The sequence below is a fragment of the Sciurus vulgaris genome (assembly GCF_902686455.1).
Source record: "Sciurus vulgaris genome assembly, chromosome: 11".
Lineage (NCBI taxonomy): Eukaryota > Metazoa > Chordata > Mammalia > Rodentia > Sciuridae > Sciurus > Sciurus vulgaris.
In genome coordinates this window covers 112,123,111-112,141,905 of record NC_136472.1, presented here as the reverse complement: position 1 = coordinate 112,141,905, position 18,795 = coordinate 112,123,111, and the positions used below count along the sequence as shown (strand labels likewise).

Genomic DNA, 18,795 nt, shown 5'->3' with positions numbered 1-18,795 from the left:
ATACAAGCTTCCCATGGTAGGGGTCCTGAGATGCTAAAAATGTCTGCTTTCAAGTTAAAATACAGTGCCACAAATTTAAAAGAGGATTTATTGAAGGCTGAATGGGCACCCCAGTCTTATAATTACTTGCAGGTCTTCCTTGATTACCTGCTAGAATGGAAACCCCTTGTTAGCAGTACTGTGTTTTGTACAATAATATCTTCCATAAAACTTCAAAAAGCCCCCAGTAGGGGTATAAATTTGCAGTAAATATTTTTTATTAAAAAACTGAATTACTACTAGAATCACTACGGAATCTTACATTAAACTTTTGTATTATATGGTTAAAGTGATAAGTAACTCACTGATGGTCTGAATTACTTATTCACAAAACTAATTGGTTTTATGTGCTTTTGTTATTTGGGTTACTGCATAGATGATCAGGTCAAGTAACTTCTAAGTTTTAAAGGTGTTTTGATCTTCTGTAGAGTTGACTTTCTATGTCTCAGGCAAAATGCATTTAGTCCAGACTATTTTGGGGTTAAACTTCTCAGAGCATCCCAGAAAATTTCCCTTAGGAAAAACCCCAGCCAAATGATAGAATTGTCTAGGTGGTATGTCAATTCAGCCTTCGATAAATCCTCTTTAAATTTGTAGTACTGTCACTCTAACTTGAAAACATTTATTTTCCTGAGCTGTCATAGAAGCTGAGACACATGTGCCTGACCACATGTGTCAGCAGATGCTTTTTTCTGACTCCCTGTCCCATCAGCAGAAGACAATAACTTAAATATTTTGAGTACCAAATTCATTCAGTAACAACATATTTTGAAAAAACCCTGGGATTCCTACTTACCTCTCAAAGCCTAGTTTGCCTTACTCTCCTATTATACCACCTGCTAGCAAACATAGTAAGATCATTTATTTAACTGAAGGAAAATTAATTTACAATGAAAAAAACTGCAGTGATAGCAGTGCATAGAGATCTCTTGTGGACACATATTGTTTGAGTCCTTATTGATTAGACTTCGTTGTGACTTAATTAGTTGTAATACTGCATAAGCATTTTATCACTGGGAATGCAAGACCCAGACTTACATAATGGTTCTGATGGAGAATGTACCCTGCAGCTACTGCCAAAAAGCTTCCACTTACAAGCAAAGAGCTCTGCCCTGATTGGCTTACTCATCAAGAACCACACAGCATCTTTCTTAGCTAATGCCACTTCATTTAGAGAGAACAGGGCAGGGGATTAAAGTAGCTCACCCACCCCTGCCAACACACTAAGGGGCACAGTGCCCTCAGAGGAGTTCTTTCATACCTTATAAGGTATACTTAACTACTAGGGAGAGAATCATGATGCTTTCGTATCAGTGAATGCAGAAAACAGGGTGATGTCAAAAAAGAAGCTAGTGTAAAGCAGGCCTCCTTTAGCCATCCCTTTAGCATCCACCTACCATTATGGAAAATATTTATTAATTAGTCTTTTCAGACAAACTTTTTCCTGCTATGGCAGCCCTATGTAGATAAAGAGAGGAAGTTCTCAGTAGGAGGTTTGGATAACAACTAACATTTACTGAGTGCTTTCTGTGTACAAGGCACTGTTGCATTAACTACTCAATGTCCAAAACAACTCTATAATGTAGGCTATTTATAAAGTAAGCTATATGATGGGTCATTTGATTGACAAGAAAATTGGAGCATAAGATTAAGTAACATACCCAAGATCACACATCTAATAAGTGGTTGGGCTGAGATTTGAACAATAACAGTCTGACTTCAGAGACCATCTAACCATCTTTGATTGTTCTTTGGTTCTCACTAAATACATATCTGGCAAGTTGTTTCCAAGTATGAAGAGAGTCCTGGAATGAATATCTTTGTGTACATCTTGATAATTATCAAAGGAAGTGCTGATTACTAGCATATACTGGGTATTCACCCTGAGTAAAACTGAGGCCAAAATTTTGTTCTACTATAATGATTGATATTAGGACTCAGAAAAAACACTTTTAGTGTAAGCACCAAGTTTTGGTAAATGTGAAGCATAATGGACAGGCTTCAGTAGTGTAGCAAGCCAGGGTCTTTTCAGCTTGGACTGGAGGTCAGTGTGAGCATCTCCAGCCTTTAAGCAGGGTCCTCTTGATTTCTGAATCTTAATTATGGGTAGCATTATAGCACCTAAAAAAAAACAGATTGACAATAAAGAAATTGAGGACTGTGGGTATAACTTTCTGGTAGAAGCATTTACTCCTAGTGTGCACCAGGTCCTGGGCTTGGTCCCTAGCACCAAAAGAGAAAAAGAAGGAAATTTTAAGAAATAGGTATTATTTTTCTAATAAATAGAGATATGTAGGTCAAACACTTATTTTCTTCACAGTCTAACTCAGGTTGAAAGAAGCCTTTCAAAATCAGTGTAATTGATTCCTAATAGAAACTTTTCTTACCAGCTGCATCTCTTTAGCTAAATTATTCCAAACCATCTCCCTGTGGCCTCTATGTTCAGTCATCAAAAGTATCTCACAAGATTTAGAGCTATAAGGAACTTTTTTCCTATTCCAGAATATTCTGATAACATTACAGAAACCAGTGATGTGTTTGTAATGTATTTGATTAGATTTGTATTTAACTTGAAGAACTCTCCCAGGCAACCTAACTGCTACTCCTCGCTGGCATACAGTTGACAGTTAATAAATGCTTATTGATTAAGAAAAGAAGCAGAAAAGTGAAGAAAGTCCTGACTTTAAAAAAAAATCGAGAACACTGCATTTTCTAGTGTGATCACTGTCTTAACCATTTTAGAAATTGGTCAACATGTTCCAGTATGGGACTCCCATTTTCTTTCCTGAACAACTGAAAGCAACAATTTTTTTCTCATTTCTGTTTAGAGGAGCTAATCTCAGTGCTTATTTTTATGAGTCAATCTTTGTATAACAATGCTGTTCAGACTAATTACCATTCCAATTTATTTCAAGATCATATGTTTTGTTTGATTGTATAAAACTGTGGCATTAACTATTACTTTAAATAACCAATCCCTTAACTTCAGATTTAGAAGTGTTAATGTATTTCTCTTATAGCAATAGTATAACAAAATTTATAAAGTACAAGTATTCAAATTCTATAACATTGTTGTTTTTGAAATATGTATTTACTCAATTTTTTACAACACTATTGTCCTAGGAGTACCTAATATAACAAAATTTCTTTGCAACAACAACAAACCCCCTGTATTTGAATGATTGTATTTAACATTTATGCATGCCAAATATATCTATAAGTTGGTACATTCAGTGTATGTTATTTATGCACACAAATGTCTTATTTGAAGACCATTTGCCTATTAAATGTTTAGATTTTTAAAAAGTGACCATGTAAAATAGATTTCAACCCTAGTTGGTAATTGACAGTGACAGAGTTCCCTTGGGGTATATTAATACAATGTCATTTCTAGAGTGCATTCCAGAAGCAGAGTGAGGATTCCTAACTCTGGCCAGCTTCTTACCCAAAGAAGGTATTTTGGGCCAAAAACAGCAACAAAACAAAAACAAAACAAAAAAACCCCTGTTTTTATTGATTTACTTTTAAATTATTTCTGTAGGGATTATGACATTGCAAGATGGTTACATGATTCTAGCCATGATTCTGAAAGGATCAAGATATTATGACATACTTTTATTTTCCTTTCATGAAGAAAAACATATTTTGTGTGTGGTTTTCCTTTTTGGAAAAGGTAGACAGCATTAAAAAGCAGCTCTGAGTTACAAACATCTGTAAAATCCAGACAATATAAAACAAGGGAATAGACTCTTGCTTGCCAAAACCATCTGCTCTATCCTGAGATTGTCATTGCAAACTATTCATCAGTTATGTTCTGTCTGCTGTGATACTGTCATTCTCCCCCCATACCCACACTTGAACTGGACAATGTGAATGAAACAGAAGCAAGCAGTTATATTGCCTAGTATCCTTGGTTAAAGATAAGACTTAAATGCCATTTAACTGTTGAAAATTTTTTTATAAAGTTATTCATTTTCCATGGAAAGAGATGTTTTAGAGATTTAACAGCCAATTAATTTGTTTCCTCTTTGGATTTTGGGATTTAGAAAAATAGAGCCCTCTTTCAAGTTTGAATCACTTTCAGAGTAATTCATTACTAAGAAGTAAACATTATTAAAAAGTGTGAAGACTGCTTTGAAATCACCTTTGAACATACCTAGTATTGACAGGAAAGTGCATGTGAGAAGCCAGACGGTATACTTTCTCTCCCCACCTGTAGGAAGCATGCATTTCCTGAGTAATTGTTTCTTCTTTGCATTCTTCATATGCCTTCTGGCATACAGATGGCTTCTGTTTCCACCAGTTCAAAGTAGCTTTATGTGGCCAAAAAGAATCTGTTACTCAGTTTCAGACCATTCCTCTGCCGCAGAGCTGAAAATGATGGCTTTGCCAGTCCCTTACATTAGCATTGCACGAGAAGTTTAAGGAACAATGACTTTCCCTCCTTCATAGGACCAGCCTGAAGATGCTCATGATCTAGCTCCCTAAATTTCTGCCTAGGCCTCTTCCTTGTCTGCAGTTGTTGACTGGTAGCCCTCTGTCATAGTCTTCATTACCTTGCAAAAGACAGAGTGTATGAACTAAGTTTGCTCTATGGTATATAGTTCTTACCAATTAAATTACTAGTGGGATGATGCCCCCCCACACTTTGTTCTTATGTCTCTGCCTTCTCATTTCATCCAACTTGTCATTCCCCACGCAATCCTGTTTTCCAGCTAGTTCATAGTTTCTGACTGTTGATTGACTTAGCCCATTTGGTACTTAGTTGGCCTGTGAGTGAAACCTGTAGAGGTTACTTGACATTCAGTATGTCAGAGGTGAGAATTAAACTGTTTTGATTTATTTTCATAAACATATGCTACTTAAAGCACCAATAATTAATGTATTTTAGGTACTATTTAGGTTAAGAACTCTATGGAGTAAGACTGACCAGATTTATGTCCTGATTCTGTCTTTTATTATCTGGTCAAGTTTTTCAACTCTCATTTTTAATTTTTTTATCTATAAAATACAAATAATAGTAATGGGGTTGGTGTGTGAATTGAATTAACTTAAAGTTTAGCATTCTATCATAGAAGTACTCAATAAATGTTAGTAATTTTTATTGTCATATTTTGAATGAATTGCTCTAAGTTTTCATTCCTTTCTTCCCTGTGTGTACTGTTTTCTGTGTATTTTTCACTCTTAACGTTTTCAGCATGCTAAAGGAACATTCTGCTTTAAGTCAAATCCATAGGGTTACTGGAAGAGATTTAGTTGCCAAGAATTGTTTGGGTTTGTTATATCATTACTTCAATGCTAGAGCTGTGCCCAGGTGTAGGTACCCCACTCAGGAGGTCATCTGCTAATCTATGTGCAGGTTATTCTGGATAGCTTTAGGAAAGATCACTGAGAATGTGAAACCAAACATTAAAAATCATCCAATTACACTTTTGACCCCATGTAGTGCCACATCTAAATCTTCAGTAAAGTGGCAGTTTCCTGTTATTCCAGCTTAAAGTGTAAAGCACACCTATTTTCTTATGGATTTTTAGGATTTTAAAGTTGTTAGGGCTTCTTCCATGTTGACTATCTTGGTAGGCACTGGGGCTGCACACCTCTGTAAGCCACAGGGCCCATCCTTGAAGGACTGTTATCTTCCTCAGACCTAAGGCTAGGAGCCCTTCTAATGGCATCTCAAATGCCAACCTCTGATTAAACATTTTTAGTGAAAGTAAGCTTACTTCTTCATAGGACAGATGGTTCCCTTGTCACAGTCACATGACTTTTGGAATTGGTGGTAGTGTGTCCAAGGAGTTCATTCTATGTAGTTGTTTCTGGATTGACTTTTTCAAGTGAAGTCTTACCCAGAACACTGATGTATAAAATAAGTAAAATTAGCTGTGCTACACGTGTGGCCTTGCCTGCGGGACTGCCCCCCTTACTTCTGTAAGTGGCCCTCCTCAGATCCTTAGGACTCTTATCAAATCAGCACTGATCATTAAAAAGATTTGTCCTACAGCGAACCTAGTTATTCTAAATTCAGGCCCTTGGACAGCACAGTGCAAATCTACTTTGAAGGACACCCAGCATGCCCATTTCTGCCCACACCTTCTCTGTTCCAAGATAAATCAGCCTCACTCCCTTCACCCTGTCTTCAGGTGGCATGTTTTCAAAGTTTTAGTCAGGAAATTCTTTGTTATGTCTTTTCCTTTCTACCCTGGAAACTTGAGGCAGAACTTCTGTGAAACTATCTTTGGTGAATTTAAAGTTGGTTTTTAATCCGTACCATCTTCAATTTTTTCCCTCCTCAAGCCAAATACTTTCAGCTTCTTTGAGAAAGTTGTTATTAAAGACAAGAAAGAAAGAAAGCTGTTCCCTGCTTAGCTGGCATCACACTGACGATCTTCATTCCCATTTTAGGACCCTGCCCATTACAGGAGCTCTCCCTCCTCAGTCATCAGTGCCTGTCAGCACAGCGGGGCAGGCCTGCCCTGTGCACCCTCTCGTTAACATTCTGTTGGCATATCAAGTTTCATGGGCCCACAGTGATTTTCACTGCAGAGACCGCTTGGCGTCTCGCACAGAGCAGATGAAAGCAGCCTCCGAAAGGAAGCTGGTTTTCTGGCACACACAAGCAGAGCAGCATATTCCTGCATTGCCCAGAGTGCTTCAGTTTCATTCAGCCTCAAGGCTCTGCCCTTTGGGAGGGAACAAGGGATGGAACCATTTTAGACATTAAAATAGAGTACTTGTTGGCATCTGAAAAGTTGTTGTTTTACACCCTTTGATCTGAGGACCCATCTTCTTTCCACTCTTTTAAATTCACTGCCTTGTGGTTGACTGTGTTTTTAGGTTCAGGAGAATTTATTCCCTTCATTTTCACCCCCTTTCCATAGTTTATGTAGAATAATGTATTTAAATCTTATTGATTTAATTTCATGAGCTACATGACCCAGATAAAATATGAATTGATGATGCTACTCAAACATTCTGCATTTTGTCGTATTTTACCATCTGTGCAACAGATGAAAAGTGTTAGATTTCTGTTCCTTTGGATATTATGTAGGGCGGACAAGATAAAAGCTCTTGTCCTTGAGGCATTGGTGTTGTAACCAGCAGTTCTTGATCTGGGCACCTGTAGACATTTAGGGAAACTATGGCAAGCTTCTTTGGCTTTTTTGAATAGTCAAAAATTACGTGTAGGTTTCTGTGTATAATTTATTGTGCAGATTTTCTGGACATTTTCAAAGGTATCCAAGTCCAAATAATGGTTAAGGACAACTAAATATAGGTTTCAAGGTCCTCAAATGGAACTAGATATGTCTTTTAATTAGAACTCGCTACGGCAGTATTTTTTGTTTTGCTTTGCTTTTAAGGAAATTGCCTTGAAAAATATATCCCTGTTTTAACTCATGCTTGTATCCGAATGTCATTTGGCCTTGGTCATCTCATTTTAAGCACTAGTGTGTGTGGAGATCAAAGGAAAACAAACGAGTGCCATCTAGAGGCCTTGACAACAACTTCACAGCTTTCGAGGCCAGAGCCTTCTCGCTAGCAAGGGTCTTTGGCAACTTTCTAAATTAAAAACATTTTTTTCCCTTGAGTAATTCCAGCCCATAAGCATGTATGTCAGTGATGCTACAGTTGTGGGATCTAGCCTTGCTACCCTGAAAACATAATTTTAATGAAGCTTAACATTGTAGATGGCATTTACTCTGTCTTAGAGGGATTCTCTACATTTGAATATACTTTTAGTCATACCGCAAGAACAAATTGATACCTGTTAGAAAATAATTTTTATTTATGGGCTTCTTTATATTTAAAGCTAGAGAATATTAAAAATTAAGAGTAATTCATTTTAATTACTCATAGTATTTCTTTCAAAACAGTGGTATAGAATGGTGTTTGCCAAATGCTATGGAAATTGCAGAGTTGAATTTTCCCTGGAAAAATAGATCTACTGGAATTTGTATCAACCCAAAGATGTTTAATACAGTAGTCAGGAACACAGCTTTGAAGTCCCAGTCTTGCTGTTGCTTTATGATGTTGAGTACATTAACTTTTCAAAATCATGTTTCTTCTTCATTTATAGATGGGGCCAATGAGAGTATCTAACATAGGATTGTTGAAAAGATTCACTGAAGTATAAAGCATTTCTGCAAATATAGTCTTGTTTGATTAGAGTCAGTATTCAATACAATAAATATTTATTTATGTATTCAGAAGATATTTATTCAACTCCCCTGTTAGGTGTAATAACCATTTTTGGTATTGGAGATTTGATATTGGGCATGGTAGTGAAAATGACATGGGACTTATGTTGTGGTGGGAGAGGCAATAAACAAGTCAATATATAAATAAGACAAGTTCACAAAGAAATCATTCATGCGAAGAAAGTTCATGGAATGTAATAAAGTGTGACTGGCAGCCTGCTTTAGAGTAGGTGGTAAGGGATGAGCTTTCCAAGGAACTGACATTTAAGCTTTTACCTGAATGACAAGGGAAGATCTGAGGTGTAACCATTCTAGCTAAAGGAGAGAGCAAACGTAGAGGCCATTAGGTGGGAGTGTGCTGAGCATGTGCAAAGACTAGGCAGGAGCCTTGGAGGCCTAGGACTACGGATTTTCATTCTGAGGATTAAAGGGAGAGATTATGGAGTTATATGCTAGGTAGTGATAGACCCAGATTTATGCTTCAGAAAAATCCCATTTGATTCTCTATGGATCAAGCCTGAAAGCAGAAAAGACCAGTTAAGAGATTTGTAGGCGTCTAAGCTCATGATAATGGTGACTTGGATGAAGATGGTGAATTAATGGTTTAGGGATTTGGATCCACTATCAGCTTTTCTCTCTGCCTAATTTTTACCATTTCTAAAATGGGAATGATGATAATTCACTCCTCTTAGGATTGCTGTAGGATTAAATGAGATAATAACAACTGCAAAATGCTTAGAAGAATGTGTTAATACTGCTGTATTATCACCCACGACCTTTGTCATGACTGCTACTCCCACATGATCCTCAGTAGCTCCAGTTGCAGATCAGAAAAATGAGAAATAGAAGATGGCTTTGAAATCTGAATATAGGTTTCTTGATTTTTTAACCTATTGTTTTTTTCTGCAGTGTAACCTATAGTGTGTGTTCCCAGAGAAAAATATCTGTTGATCTGAATTGCTCACTCACAGCTCAGTTTTTGTACCTGTGAACGTTTAAATAACCTTGAAAATATTCTACATAAGCCTAACTGAATCCCAGTGTGTGGTAAAGAGATTGCCCATTCCTGTTCCTTTCTCCATATATACCTTATGCCATCATAAATGTCAAATTTCCTGAGTTTTTGAAGAGAAGTACTGTACAGCAAAACCCAAATCATGAAAATGCACCCAATAAAATACTTATGGAAGGTAGAACTGAATATTTGAGAACCTTGTGAAATACTGAATCTCTTTAGAGGATATTCTTCTTTCCATTAATTGTATTAAATGGGGCTATATTCAATATAAATAAATTAAATCCATGGATTATCCCCAGATTTTTCTGGTCAAACTTGTAGTGAAAGCATTATCCATAGTGTCACATCTCCACTGTCTCTGCTTTGCCCACCTGCTGCTGGAGTAAGTAGTAAGATAGGTAAGAATCAAGGAAAAAGAGAGACAAAATTAGAAGCAAGGAGCTTGAGAAGCTACCTGCTGGTCTTGCCTGTAGGTCCTCAGATCCACTGGTGCCTGCCCTCCCAGAGACTGAAGGCAGGCTGTTTGTCTGTTACAGAATGTGAGCACTTGATCCGTCACATGTTGGTGTTAGACCCGAATAAGCGCCTCTCAATGGAGCAGATCTGTAAGCACAAGTGGATGAAGCTAGGGGATGCTGATCCCAACTTCGACAGGGTGAGCTGGGCACCTCTTGCCTCAGGGATCTCCTCTTAGAGCTACTGCTGTCTCTTTTGCATGTGACCTGAAAAGATGGGTAGGCACTGGGTACAAACTGTTGTGTAATACTAAAGTAGCAAAGGAAGAAAACAAGGACTATAAAAACCAGCTAAACTGTTAAGAGAATGGTGAGACTGGTTCCCTACCATTTGTTCCCAAAATTTTAGTTTGTTTTTGGCTTTCAAGACAATATAACCCACAATTCTGGAGCTCTCCTACCATGGGGATGTCTCCTGCGGTTTCTGTAGCATATCTTTTTAAAACCATTACGACCGTCCCAGGTACCCCAGGAAGCTCAGGAAACAGGAGGGTCTTATCTGCTCACAGCCAACCACCAGAGCTTGTCTTGCTTAGACTTTGTCTGAGGCCAAAAAAATCCTCGGCCAGGGATCATGGAACAAGTTGGTCATTGAATATGATGCCACATTGAGGTGATTAACTGGGGATTTGACTGCTTGCATCTTTTCATGTTACAGTTAATAGCCGAATGCCAGCAACTGAAGGAAGAAAGACAGATGGACCCTCTGAATGACGACGTCCTCTTGGCCATGGAAGACATGGGACTAGACAAAGAGCGGACACTACAGGTATCTAGGAAAGAGTGGAGAACAAAGTGAGGTGTAGTAGTCCTTCCTCTATCCTGCTTTCTATTCTTTCTCCTTCCTGAGAACTTGGGTCTCTTTGCTTTCCTCCTTTTTCTTTTCCTCTGCCCCTCCTGGGCCTGGGAAGGAAGGAAAGAAGGTGCTCTGGTCTTCTAATGTTTTTATTGAAAGGGTTTTGGTCATTGACATGCCATTTCATCAGGGTTTTTTACTTTTTTCCCTTCTCTCTTGGTAGTCATTAAGGTCAGATGCCTATGATCACTATAGTGCAATCTACAGCCTGCTGTGTGATCGACATAAGAGACATAAAACCCTGCGTCTCGGAGCACTTCCTAGCATGCCCCGAGCCATGGCATTTCAAGCACCAGTCAATATCCAGGTGGGCAATGTCTCCAGTGACCTAGTTTAGGACACGTAACACCAGGGGGTAAGGGTTAGCCGATGCTCACCAACCCCAAGTCAAGAGAGTTTCCTGTTCTTCCGTACCTCTGTCATCTCTTCCTTTGTCAGGGACCAATCAAGATTTGAACCTTTCTTTGACAGAGAGGATGGATGGTAACAATCATTGCTTTCTTCTTTCCTTTTTTTTTTTTTTTAAAGAAATAGCAAATCATTGGGAGATACTGTCCTCTCTAAAGAATGCTTACTTATTGTGACTTCTAAGGGCAGAGGAGCCAAAGACTTTAGCAGTCAGGACTACTTTGAAGAGCTATCATTGTTTCCCTCTAATGCTTAAGGTATTTGTGTGCACTTATGTACTACTTTACAGGCGGAGCAGGCAGGTACCGCTATGAACATCAGCGTCCCCCAGGTACAGCTGATCAACCCAGAGAACCAAATCGTGGAGGCAAGTAGCACCACCCTCCAATAGCTGCCGATGAAACCACTTCCTTTCCCATATCCACACTTCCTTTCCTTCCTTCCTATTTCTAATTGATTGTGTTTCCCTCCAACCTCAGCCGGATGGGGCAGTGAACTTGGACAGTGATGAGGGTGAAGAACCTTCCCCTGAAGCGTTGGTCCGCTATTTGTCAATGAGGAGGCACACAGTGGGTGTGGCTGACCCACGGTGAGTGTCTATGTAACAGCCCTGCCCAGCACCAAGGCGGAGAATTCCCACCTGGCTTTCAGTGCCTACTATGGCACATTTTTTGCCACCGGATGAGATCTAAATTAAGTGGCTAAGATAAGTTTTAACCCTTAACGCACCATGGTAGATCAAAATTGGTTTGATTTAAAACTACACAGTATCCCTGGTGGCTCTGGTGGGCTGTTAGCAATCATCGTGCCAATTATTCACAGGACTTTGGTGAAGAGTATGATGGCAACTTTGCCCACAAAGATTGAGGTCTCTGTGTCTAAGTTACACGGAAGTGCCCCTTAAAATTCCTCTAAATTTGACAGTTTTTCAAAATGTTTGCCACATGTTCTAAGGCAAGACTCATCTAGGAAGGGAGAACAAGTGATGTGATATAATTTATACATCTGGACTTATAAATGTATTTGTATATAAGTGAACAAGAATTCAGCAACATTATCAGTTTGCCTAAGTGTTTCCCCAAAGCTGTCTTCGCAGTGTTCTCTGATGCCCTCACTCTGGGAAAAAGGACCAAAGGCCAGCTCACTCCATTTTTGTTCTCAAGTTGAGAACTCTCAACATTAAAAATAGCCTACCTCTTTTATGAATATTTTCTTTGCTGAGTAGGAAAGAAAAGGTTGTAGCAAGAGTTCTGAGAGTTCAACTAGGGGCAAAGCTGGTTTTCTTTATAAATATCTCTTTTCTCTGAGTGAATTTCCAAAACTCCCATGCCTGCTGTTTTGCTTGCTTTGTTTCTTGTTCTCGGCCTACGATCAAACAGGCAATAGGGGGAACATTCTGGCTCCACACAGTGTGTCAGCTGCAAAGGGGTGGAGTCCTAGGTGGCTGTTAGTGGAAAGGTCTCTTATTTTAAAGTCTGCTGTATAACCTGCTGTTGCAGCATGACAGCCCTGTACATCCAGTACTTATCTGTCCTGTCAGCACTGACAGGAGTAATTGCATTCTTTCCTTGGTGAATCAGTTGCTACTTCAGGCAACCATTGTCTTAGCAATGGCTCATGTTCCCCAGAAACTTGCTGTTCACTTCAGGGCTTTGAAAACCTGACCTGGACTTGTGCCAGCATTTCCTCTTGGCTCAGAGCTGTTGGTTTTACGTGAGTGGTCCGTGAAGAATAGTGGTCCCCAATCCCAGGTAGTAAAATGTCAGAATCAAATCCACACATTAGGCTTCTGTTTTGCTTTGGAATCCTGGGAAGAAATATAAATTTAGGAGAAAAGTAAAAAAAATAAATAAACTGTACTAAATGAGTGTCATCAGTTTGGGGATTTAAGTACATCTGAGTAAGAGTATTAACCACAGCTCTCTGTCTTCCTATTTTCTGTCAGCACGGAAGTTATGGAAGATCTGCAGAAGCTCCTTCCTGGCTTTCCTGGAGTCACTCCTCAGGCTCCATTCCTGCAGGTGGCCCCTAACATGAACTTCATGCACAACCTCTTGCCCATGCAAAATTTGCAGCCAACCGGGCAGCTTGAGTACAAGGTACCTTTGGTGTGGGAGTATTACCCCAGGAAAAGAAACTTGAACTTCCTCTGAGAGACTGAGGGACCTTCTCTAGAATTCGAGGGTTTCCTTATAGAGAAGAATGATTTTCTTTGTAAAGCAACTTGGGTGAGAGGGAGAGGGAGGATTTCTGTAGTCTACATCTTGATCAAAGAGCCCCTTAATTTTAGTGGACTAGAGTTGTGCTGTTTTCGCCCCTATTTGACCCCTATCTTACTAATCAATCCTGCCCGTCTTCTCCTGGTAGGAGCAGTCTCTGTTACAGCCACCCACCCTACAGCTGCTGAATGGAATGGGCCCCCTTGGCCGGAGGGCATCAGATGGAGGAGCCAACATCCAACTGCATGCCCAACAGCTGCTGAAGCGCCCACGGGGACCCTCCCCACTTGTCACCATGACACCAGTGAGTAGCAACACAGAACCCAACTGATTTTCTCAGAGGTTTTTGATAAGAAGGTTGTGGGCCTACGGTTGGGAACCCAGGACCCACTTACATGTCTGAATTCCCTCTTTCTCCACATTTTTGATACTTAGTGTATTCTCGTTGTCTTCAGGCTAGTAGACTCTTCCAGTGTTTATTCTTGACTGACTCCCTTACTTTACCAGATCATTTCTACTCAGAGAGGCCCCCAGAGAGGCTCTTCCTCAACTACCACTTACAGGCACCCTTGTTAAGTCCAGCCTCATTCCTGAAGCTTGGGGGCTTCTCGTACACAACTTGCCCCGATGGACAGAAAGCAATTGAATCAAACAGCACTCTTTGGAATTAATTGCTTTTTAGACAGGTTTCCAAAATAGCCACCTTACTTCCTTCAGTCAGAATCATCTCAAATTTTGCTACAATCTTGATTATTTGATTATTCAGCTTTGGCCTAGTCAATTGGTATCTCTCAATCACACTGTTTTGTGTGTAGTGGGGGTACTATTGGGGTTTGAACTCAGGGCCTTACACCTGCTAGGCATGCAGCATTGAGCTACCATTGAGCTACACCTGCAGCCCTTTAAAAAAAATTTTTTTTTAGAGACGTGATCTCACTAGATTGCCCAGGCTAGTCTCCAATTTCCAGTCCTCCTGCCTCAGCCTCTAGAGTAGCTGGGATCACAGGTATGCACCTCTGTGACCAGCCACACTCCTTGTCTATGAGCCACATTCAAAGATTTTTTTTTCCTTCCTCCTCTGGGTTCCATTTATTTCTGGTTATTTTTCTGTCATAGTTCATTAATTCATTTGTTCATTCTCATCATACAATAAGATTGGGTACTAACTATATTCATATTGACAATTTAGGGCAATGCTTCTCAAACTATAGTTGGGAACCTTATTTTTTTTGTACCAGGGATCGAACTAGTGGTGCTTAAACTCTGAGGCAGATCCCCAGCCCTTTTTTGTATTTTATTTAGAGACAGGGTCTTGTTGAGTTGCTTAGGACCTCGCTAAGTTGCTGAGGCTGGCTTTGAACTTGAAATCCTCCTGTCTCAGCCTCCTGAGCTGCTGGAATTATAGGCATGTGCCAGCACACCCAGCTCAAATCTTTTTTTTAACCCTTCAGTCCATCATTAATTGATACCTTTGTAAAATACAGTAAAAGTGAATCACTGGAATAATGAAATTTTAAAAATATAACAAAATACAGGGCTAATTTTAAAATTTTAATTCAGTAGACAAAATTATACATTAAATTGTTATAAAGTGTCTAGAAACTTACTGTTGATATCTATGCTTACCTTATCATGGATTAGTGACAGAATACTTTGTAGACTGGTGTAAGTTCATTTACTGAACTTTCAGTTAACCCTGCAGTCCAGAAAACAAAAGAATTATATATCATAGTTATTGATATATTATGGGGAAAACAAAATCAGCCTATGTGAAGTATCTGAACAATGGTAACAGCCCATGTGTGAATAAGTGCCAAAGTGAATATCATGGACTATTAGGGGGCAGAGATGTGCATGGCAAGATCAGTATTGGCTGGGAAGGGATCAGGGACAGCTTTTCAGGGTGGGGTGACTTACTCTGTCCACTGGAATGGTTTCTGCCAAGGTCACTAACAAGCTTTTGTTGATAAATCCAGTGGGCATTTTTAATCTTTATCTTTTTGGATGTCCCAACTCCATTAGTCACTGTTGACCATTTTTTCCCTTGAACTATTTTCTTTTTTTGGCTTCTGTGCCAGTACATTCTTTGTTTTCCTCCTACCCCTCCTTCTGAGATTTCCTTTCTGCTTGTTCCTTGAAGTTGACAAAATCCAGAGTTTTATCTTAGGCCCTGTTCCCATTTCACCTAAGATGCTCTTTGCATGATTCTTATTTACTCCCATGATTTCAGGTGCCATCTGATTCCCCACCGAGAACACGCTCTGAGTTCTGCACATCTGGGTGTATGATTGCCTACGGATAGCTATAGTTCATTATCTCACAAGTGCTTTATTTTAGTTGAGCATGTCCCCAAATGAACTTAATACAAATCTGTGAAATCTCTTCCTCCCATTGGGTGACAGTAAATGGCACTGTCATTCTCTTGGTTAGTTATACGGGCTAGGAACACGGATTTTTTTTCTTTAACTTTTCCCTTTCCCTTATTCGCTCTGTTAAATCAGTTATCTAACACCTGAGTTAACTTTCCTTAACTCAAATCACTGTCACCCATTGCCTTGATTAACATGGTGGCCTCCTAACTGGCTTTCTTGCTTCCAGGCATATCTCCTGCTCCCTGCCACCAGCCCCTTTCACCTTGCAACTAAAGAGAGCTGACTTTTTCAAGTACAGATCTTATGACATCATGCTCCTGCTTACGTTCTTTAGTGACTGACCACTGCCCTTCTCAAAATAAACTTCTTTGTGTAGTATTCAAGGTCATTGGAACTGGTGACAGTGTCCCTCCCCTGCCTCAGCTGTAACCACCTCCTGCCAGACTGTTCACTCTGCCCTTATAGAACTATCGTAAAGGATCTGAAACCCTGGAAGCATTCAAATGATGAAATTATTTCAACAAATTTTTTGTTTGTTTTGTAATTATCTTCCGTTTTTAAAAAATGCTCTTGTGGTAAATGAAGTATGAGTTTTGCTCTAGTCTAAGGCAAGGTAGAAGGATACTCACATTCCAGTCCTCATGCAGATGGAAGTAGGACTGTAGTGATGCATGTATTGTGATGGTTCTCATTTCACTTGCATGTTTTGGTGGGTAACAGCTATTTTAAAGCATTGAATTGCAACTACACAATTATGTTATGTACAAAATGTTCTCTGAAAACATCATTATGCTTTCTTGGAGTTAAGACATTGAAACACTGCAAGTGGCATTAATATGAAACAACAGGTCAGTTCCTAGACATGATAGGTAAATAGTTTTCTTCTCTATTTTCAGGCCTTCTAACAACTTCAGAAAGCACTTTCTATTTCCCTCAGTCTAGAAGACTTTTCCTCTTTGTCTGGCTAGCTTCGGTATATCCTTCAGGTCTAAGATTAGCAGAAAGCCTTTCTTGATTCCTAAGCACCCACTTCTGTTGACTGTGGAGAACTTGGTCATGCTTTTTAATTGTTTGCTTGTCTCTGTCTTCCACTAGACTATAAAATGAGGTCAAGGACTCTATCTGTAAACTCACCTTTTATCCTGTAATGTAGTAGGCATTCAGCTATTTGTTGAATAAATGAGTCAATGAATGAAGAGTAAGAGGAAGAAATCTGAATTACTATCACCTGAGCAAGGTAAAAATGGGAAAATGGTATATGAAAGTTCCATGTAACCCAGGTGTCCTACAAAAGTATCATAAATAAGGACGTTAACAGAAAATCCTGCTCCAAGCCCCATTACTAGGATATCTAGAAACATTAGAGAATAAGCTGCCACCTTGAGCTTTTCCTTCCTGTCTCTCTTCAGGCAGTGCCAGCAGTTACCCCTGTGGACGAGGAGAGCTCGGATGGGGAGCCAGATCAGGAAGCTGTGCAGAGGTAATGTGACATCTGGCAGTGCTTGCAGAACGTCCTTGGGCAGGCTCCCCCTGCAACCAACGAAAGGTCACCTCTGCCCAAGGAGGTGGTACAGTGCAGCTTCAACATTTGTGTGGTCTCTTTGCTCAAGCCAGATGGCATGTTCCTCCCCACATGGAAGTAACAGAAGACTACCCAGAAAATTTCATTTCTGTAAGCACCATTGGAAGTCCCCTAAGTGACAGCAATAACCATAAGAACTTTTTCTCTCCTCCCTCCTTCCTTCCTTGTCCCCTGCCTTCATATTGCAACTCTGATAGTATTCACAAGGCACAAAGCCTGCTCCTACCTGCCAAGAACTGTTTACTGAAAAGAAATTGGAGATTTGGGATGACAGTGATCCTAGCTAGTCTGGCCATGGACCTCTGGCATGGACTCTTCCTTTCCAGGAGAATGAATGAATACCTCTTGTACTGTTTGCTGTGTGTTTCTCCCTTGTGCCAACAAAGAGATATTGAAAAAAAAATATGGGATTCGGGCCAGGGACAGATGCAAATATCCATTGTTTGCAGAACCTTGTTGAGAGATGCCTAATTCACAGAGAACGGCAGTGACCATCAGGCATGCTGTACTGTTCATTTGACCTCAGTCCCATTAACCCGGGTCCTCAGCTCCATGCATGTCCCCTGGTGGGAGTTGTCTTTCTTATTTTCCGGGGAGCGGTTTCACCAGAATCCAGCATGTATTTTCCCAGAAATCCAGGTGTTCTTCAAGATTATATGTTTTCCCTTGAGGAAAGTTGAAATAAAATGGTTTTCGTGGGCTCTTGGGGAACCTTTGGGTGTCTTTATCAAATGGATATTAAATCACTGATGGCTTACTCTTTGGCAAGTTTACATACTGCTAATCACAGTCTGTTAACTGACTTTAGTTTAAATGGGCTAGGTAGTTAAGAATGAAACAAGACCGTTTTTTTCGGAACCTGATGGTTGCTGACCGGGACTCTCTTCCTACTACCAGGAGCTCTGTACAAGAGCTGCTGTTCAAAATGAAGCTGGGCCCACGTGTAAAGAAAACCATATTGAACAGGGGTGCTAGGTGGGCCAGCTTCTTCCACAGCTTAACCGATAGAAGGAAAGTGTGGTGACTTTTCCTCTTGATGCTGTTGTTTCTGAGGTTTGCTGACAACAGGGTATGTAAGGTGGCCGCCGAGCCCTACTGGTGTCACGAAGAGATGAGGGATGAAGAGATCCACTGCCTTCCGTCTTAAGAGGGACAGCAATATTTTATTTCGACTTCTTTGTTCTTGGACTTTACTGCCTTCGGAGCAGCAGTGGTATGGAAGCCATTCACCAGACAAAGGGGGCTGGTATCTTGTGGATGGCATTGCCAAAGTAGGGGTCTAGAAGGTCTTCAGAGAAAGTCATCAGCTTGTGACTCTTGGGCTTTTGAAACTCTTCTGTTTTCCCGCCTCGCCTTTTTCTCCCCTTAAAAACAATTCTAAACATTCTGCGTGGTTTTATTTCTTCATCCTCTACAAAATGTGGGTCTAGTTTTTCTTCTTCAGTAATTAATCCCCGGTCATGAGGGAAGAGGTAGTTTTCAAATTCATCCCCAAAGAGAAGAGTCTGTTTTCTATGACCTCTAATAAGAACAGCCTTAAAACCTGGGGCCTGTGGGACCGAAAGACTTACCCTTCTTGGCTCATCTCTAG

The 18,795-nt window shown here is 40.0% G+C and overlaps 1 protein-coding gene across 6 annotated transcripts in view; it reads left to right on the top strand.

Moving 5' to 3' along the window:
- Positions 1 to 18,795, top strand: part of SIK3 (SIK family kinase 3) — a 243,932-nt gene that overhangs the window by 202,607 nt on the left and 22,530 nt on the right. For 4 of the 6 annotated variants that reach the window (XM_079105416.1, XM_079105413.1, XM_079105414.1 and 1 more), the window contains exons 7-14: positions 9,789 to 9,907; positions 10,426 to 10,536; positions 10,787 to 10,930; positions 11,321 to 11,398; positions 11,511 to 11,620; positions 12,977 to 13,130; positions 13,399 to 13,554; positions 17,032 to 17,102. In XM_079105416.1, coding sequence (XP_078961542.1) covers positions 9,789 to 9,907; positions 10,426 to 10,536; positions 10,787 to 10,930; positions 11,321 to 11,398; positions 11,511 to 11,620; positions 12,977 to 13,130; positions 13,399 to 13,554; positions 17,032 to 17,102 — 943 coding nt within the window. The remainder of the gene's footprint in view (positions 1 to 9,788; positions 9,908 to 10,425; positions 10,537 to 10,786; positions 10,931 to 11,320; positions 11,399 to 11,510; positions 11,621 to 12,976; positions 13,131 to 13,398; positions 13,555 to 17,031; positions 17,103 to 18,795) is intronic. The other 2 variants (XM_079105415.1, XM_079105412.1) reach the window with 1 other exon arrangement.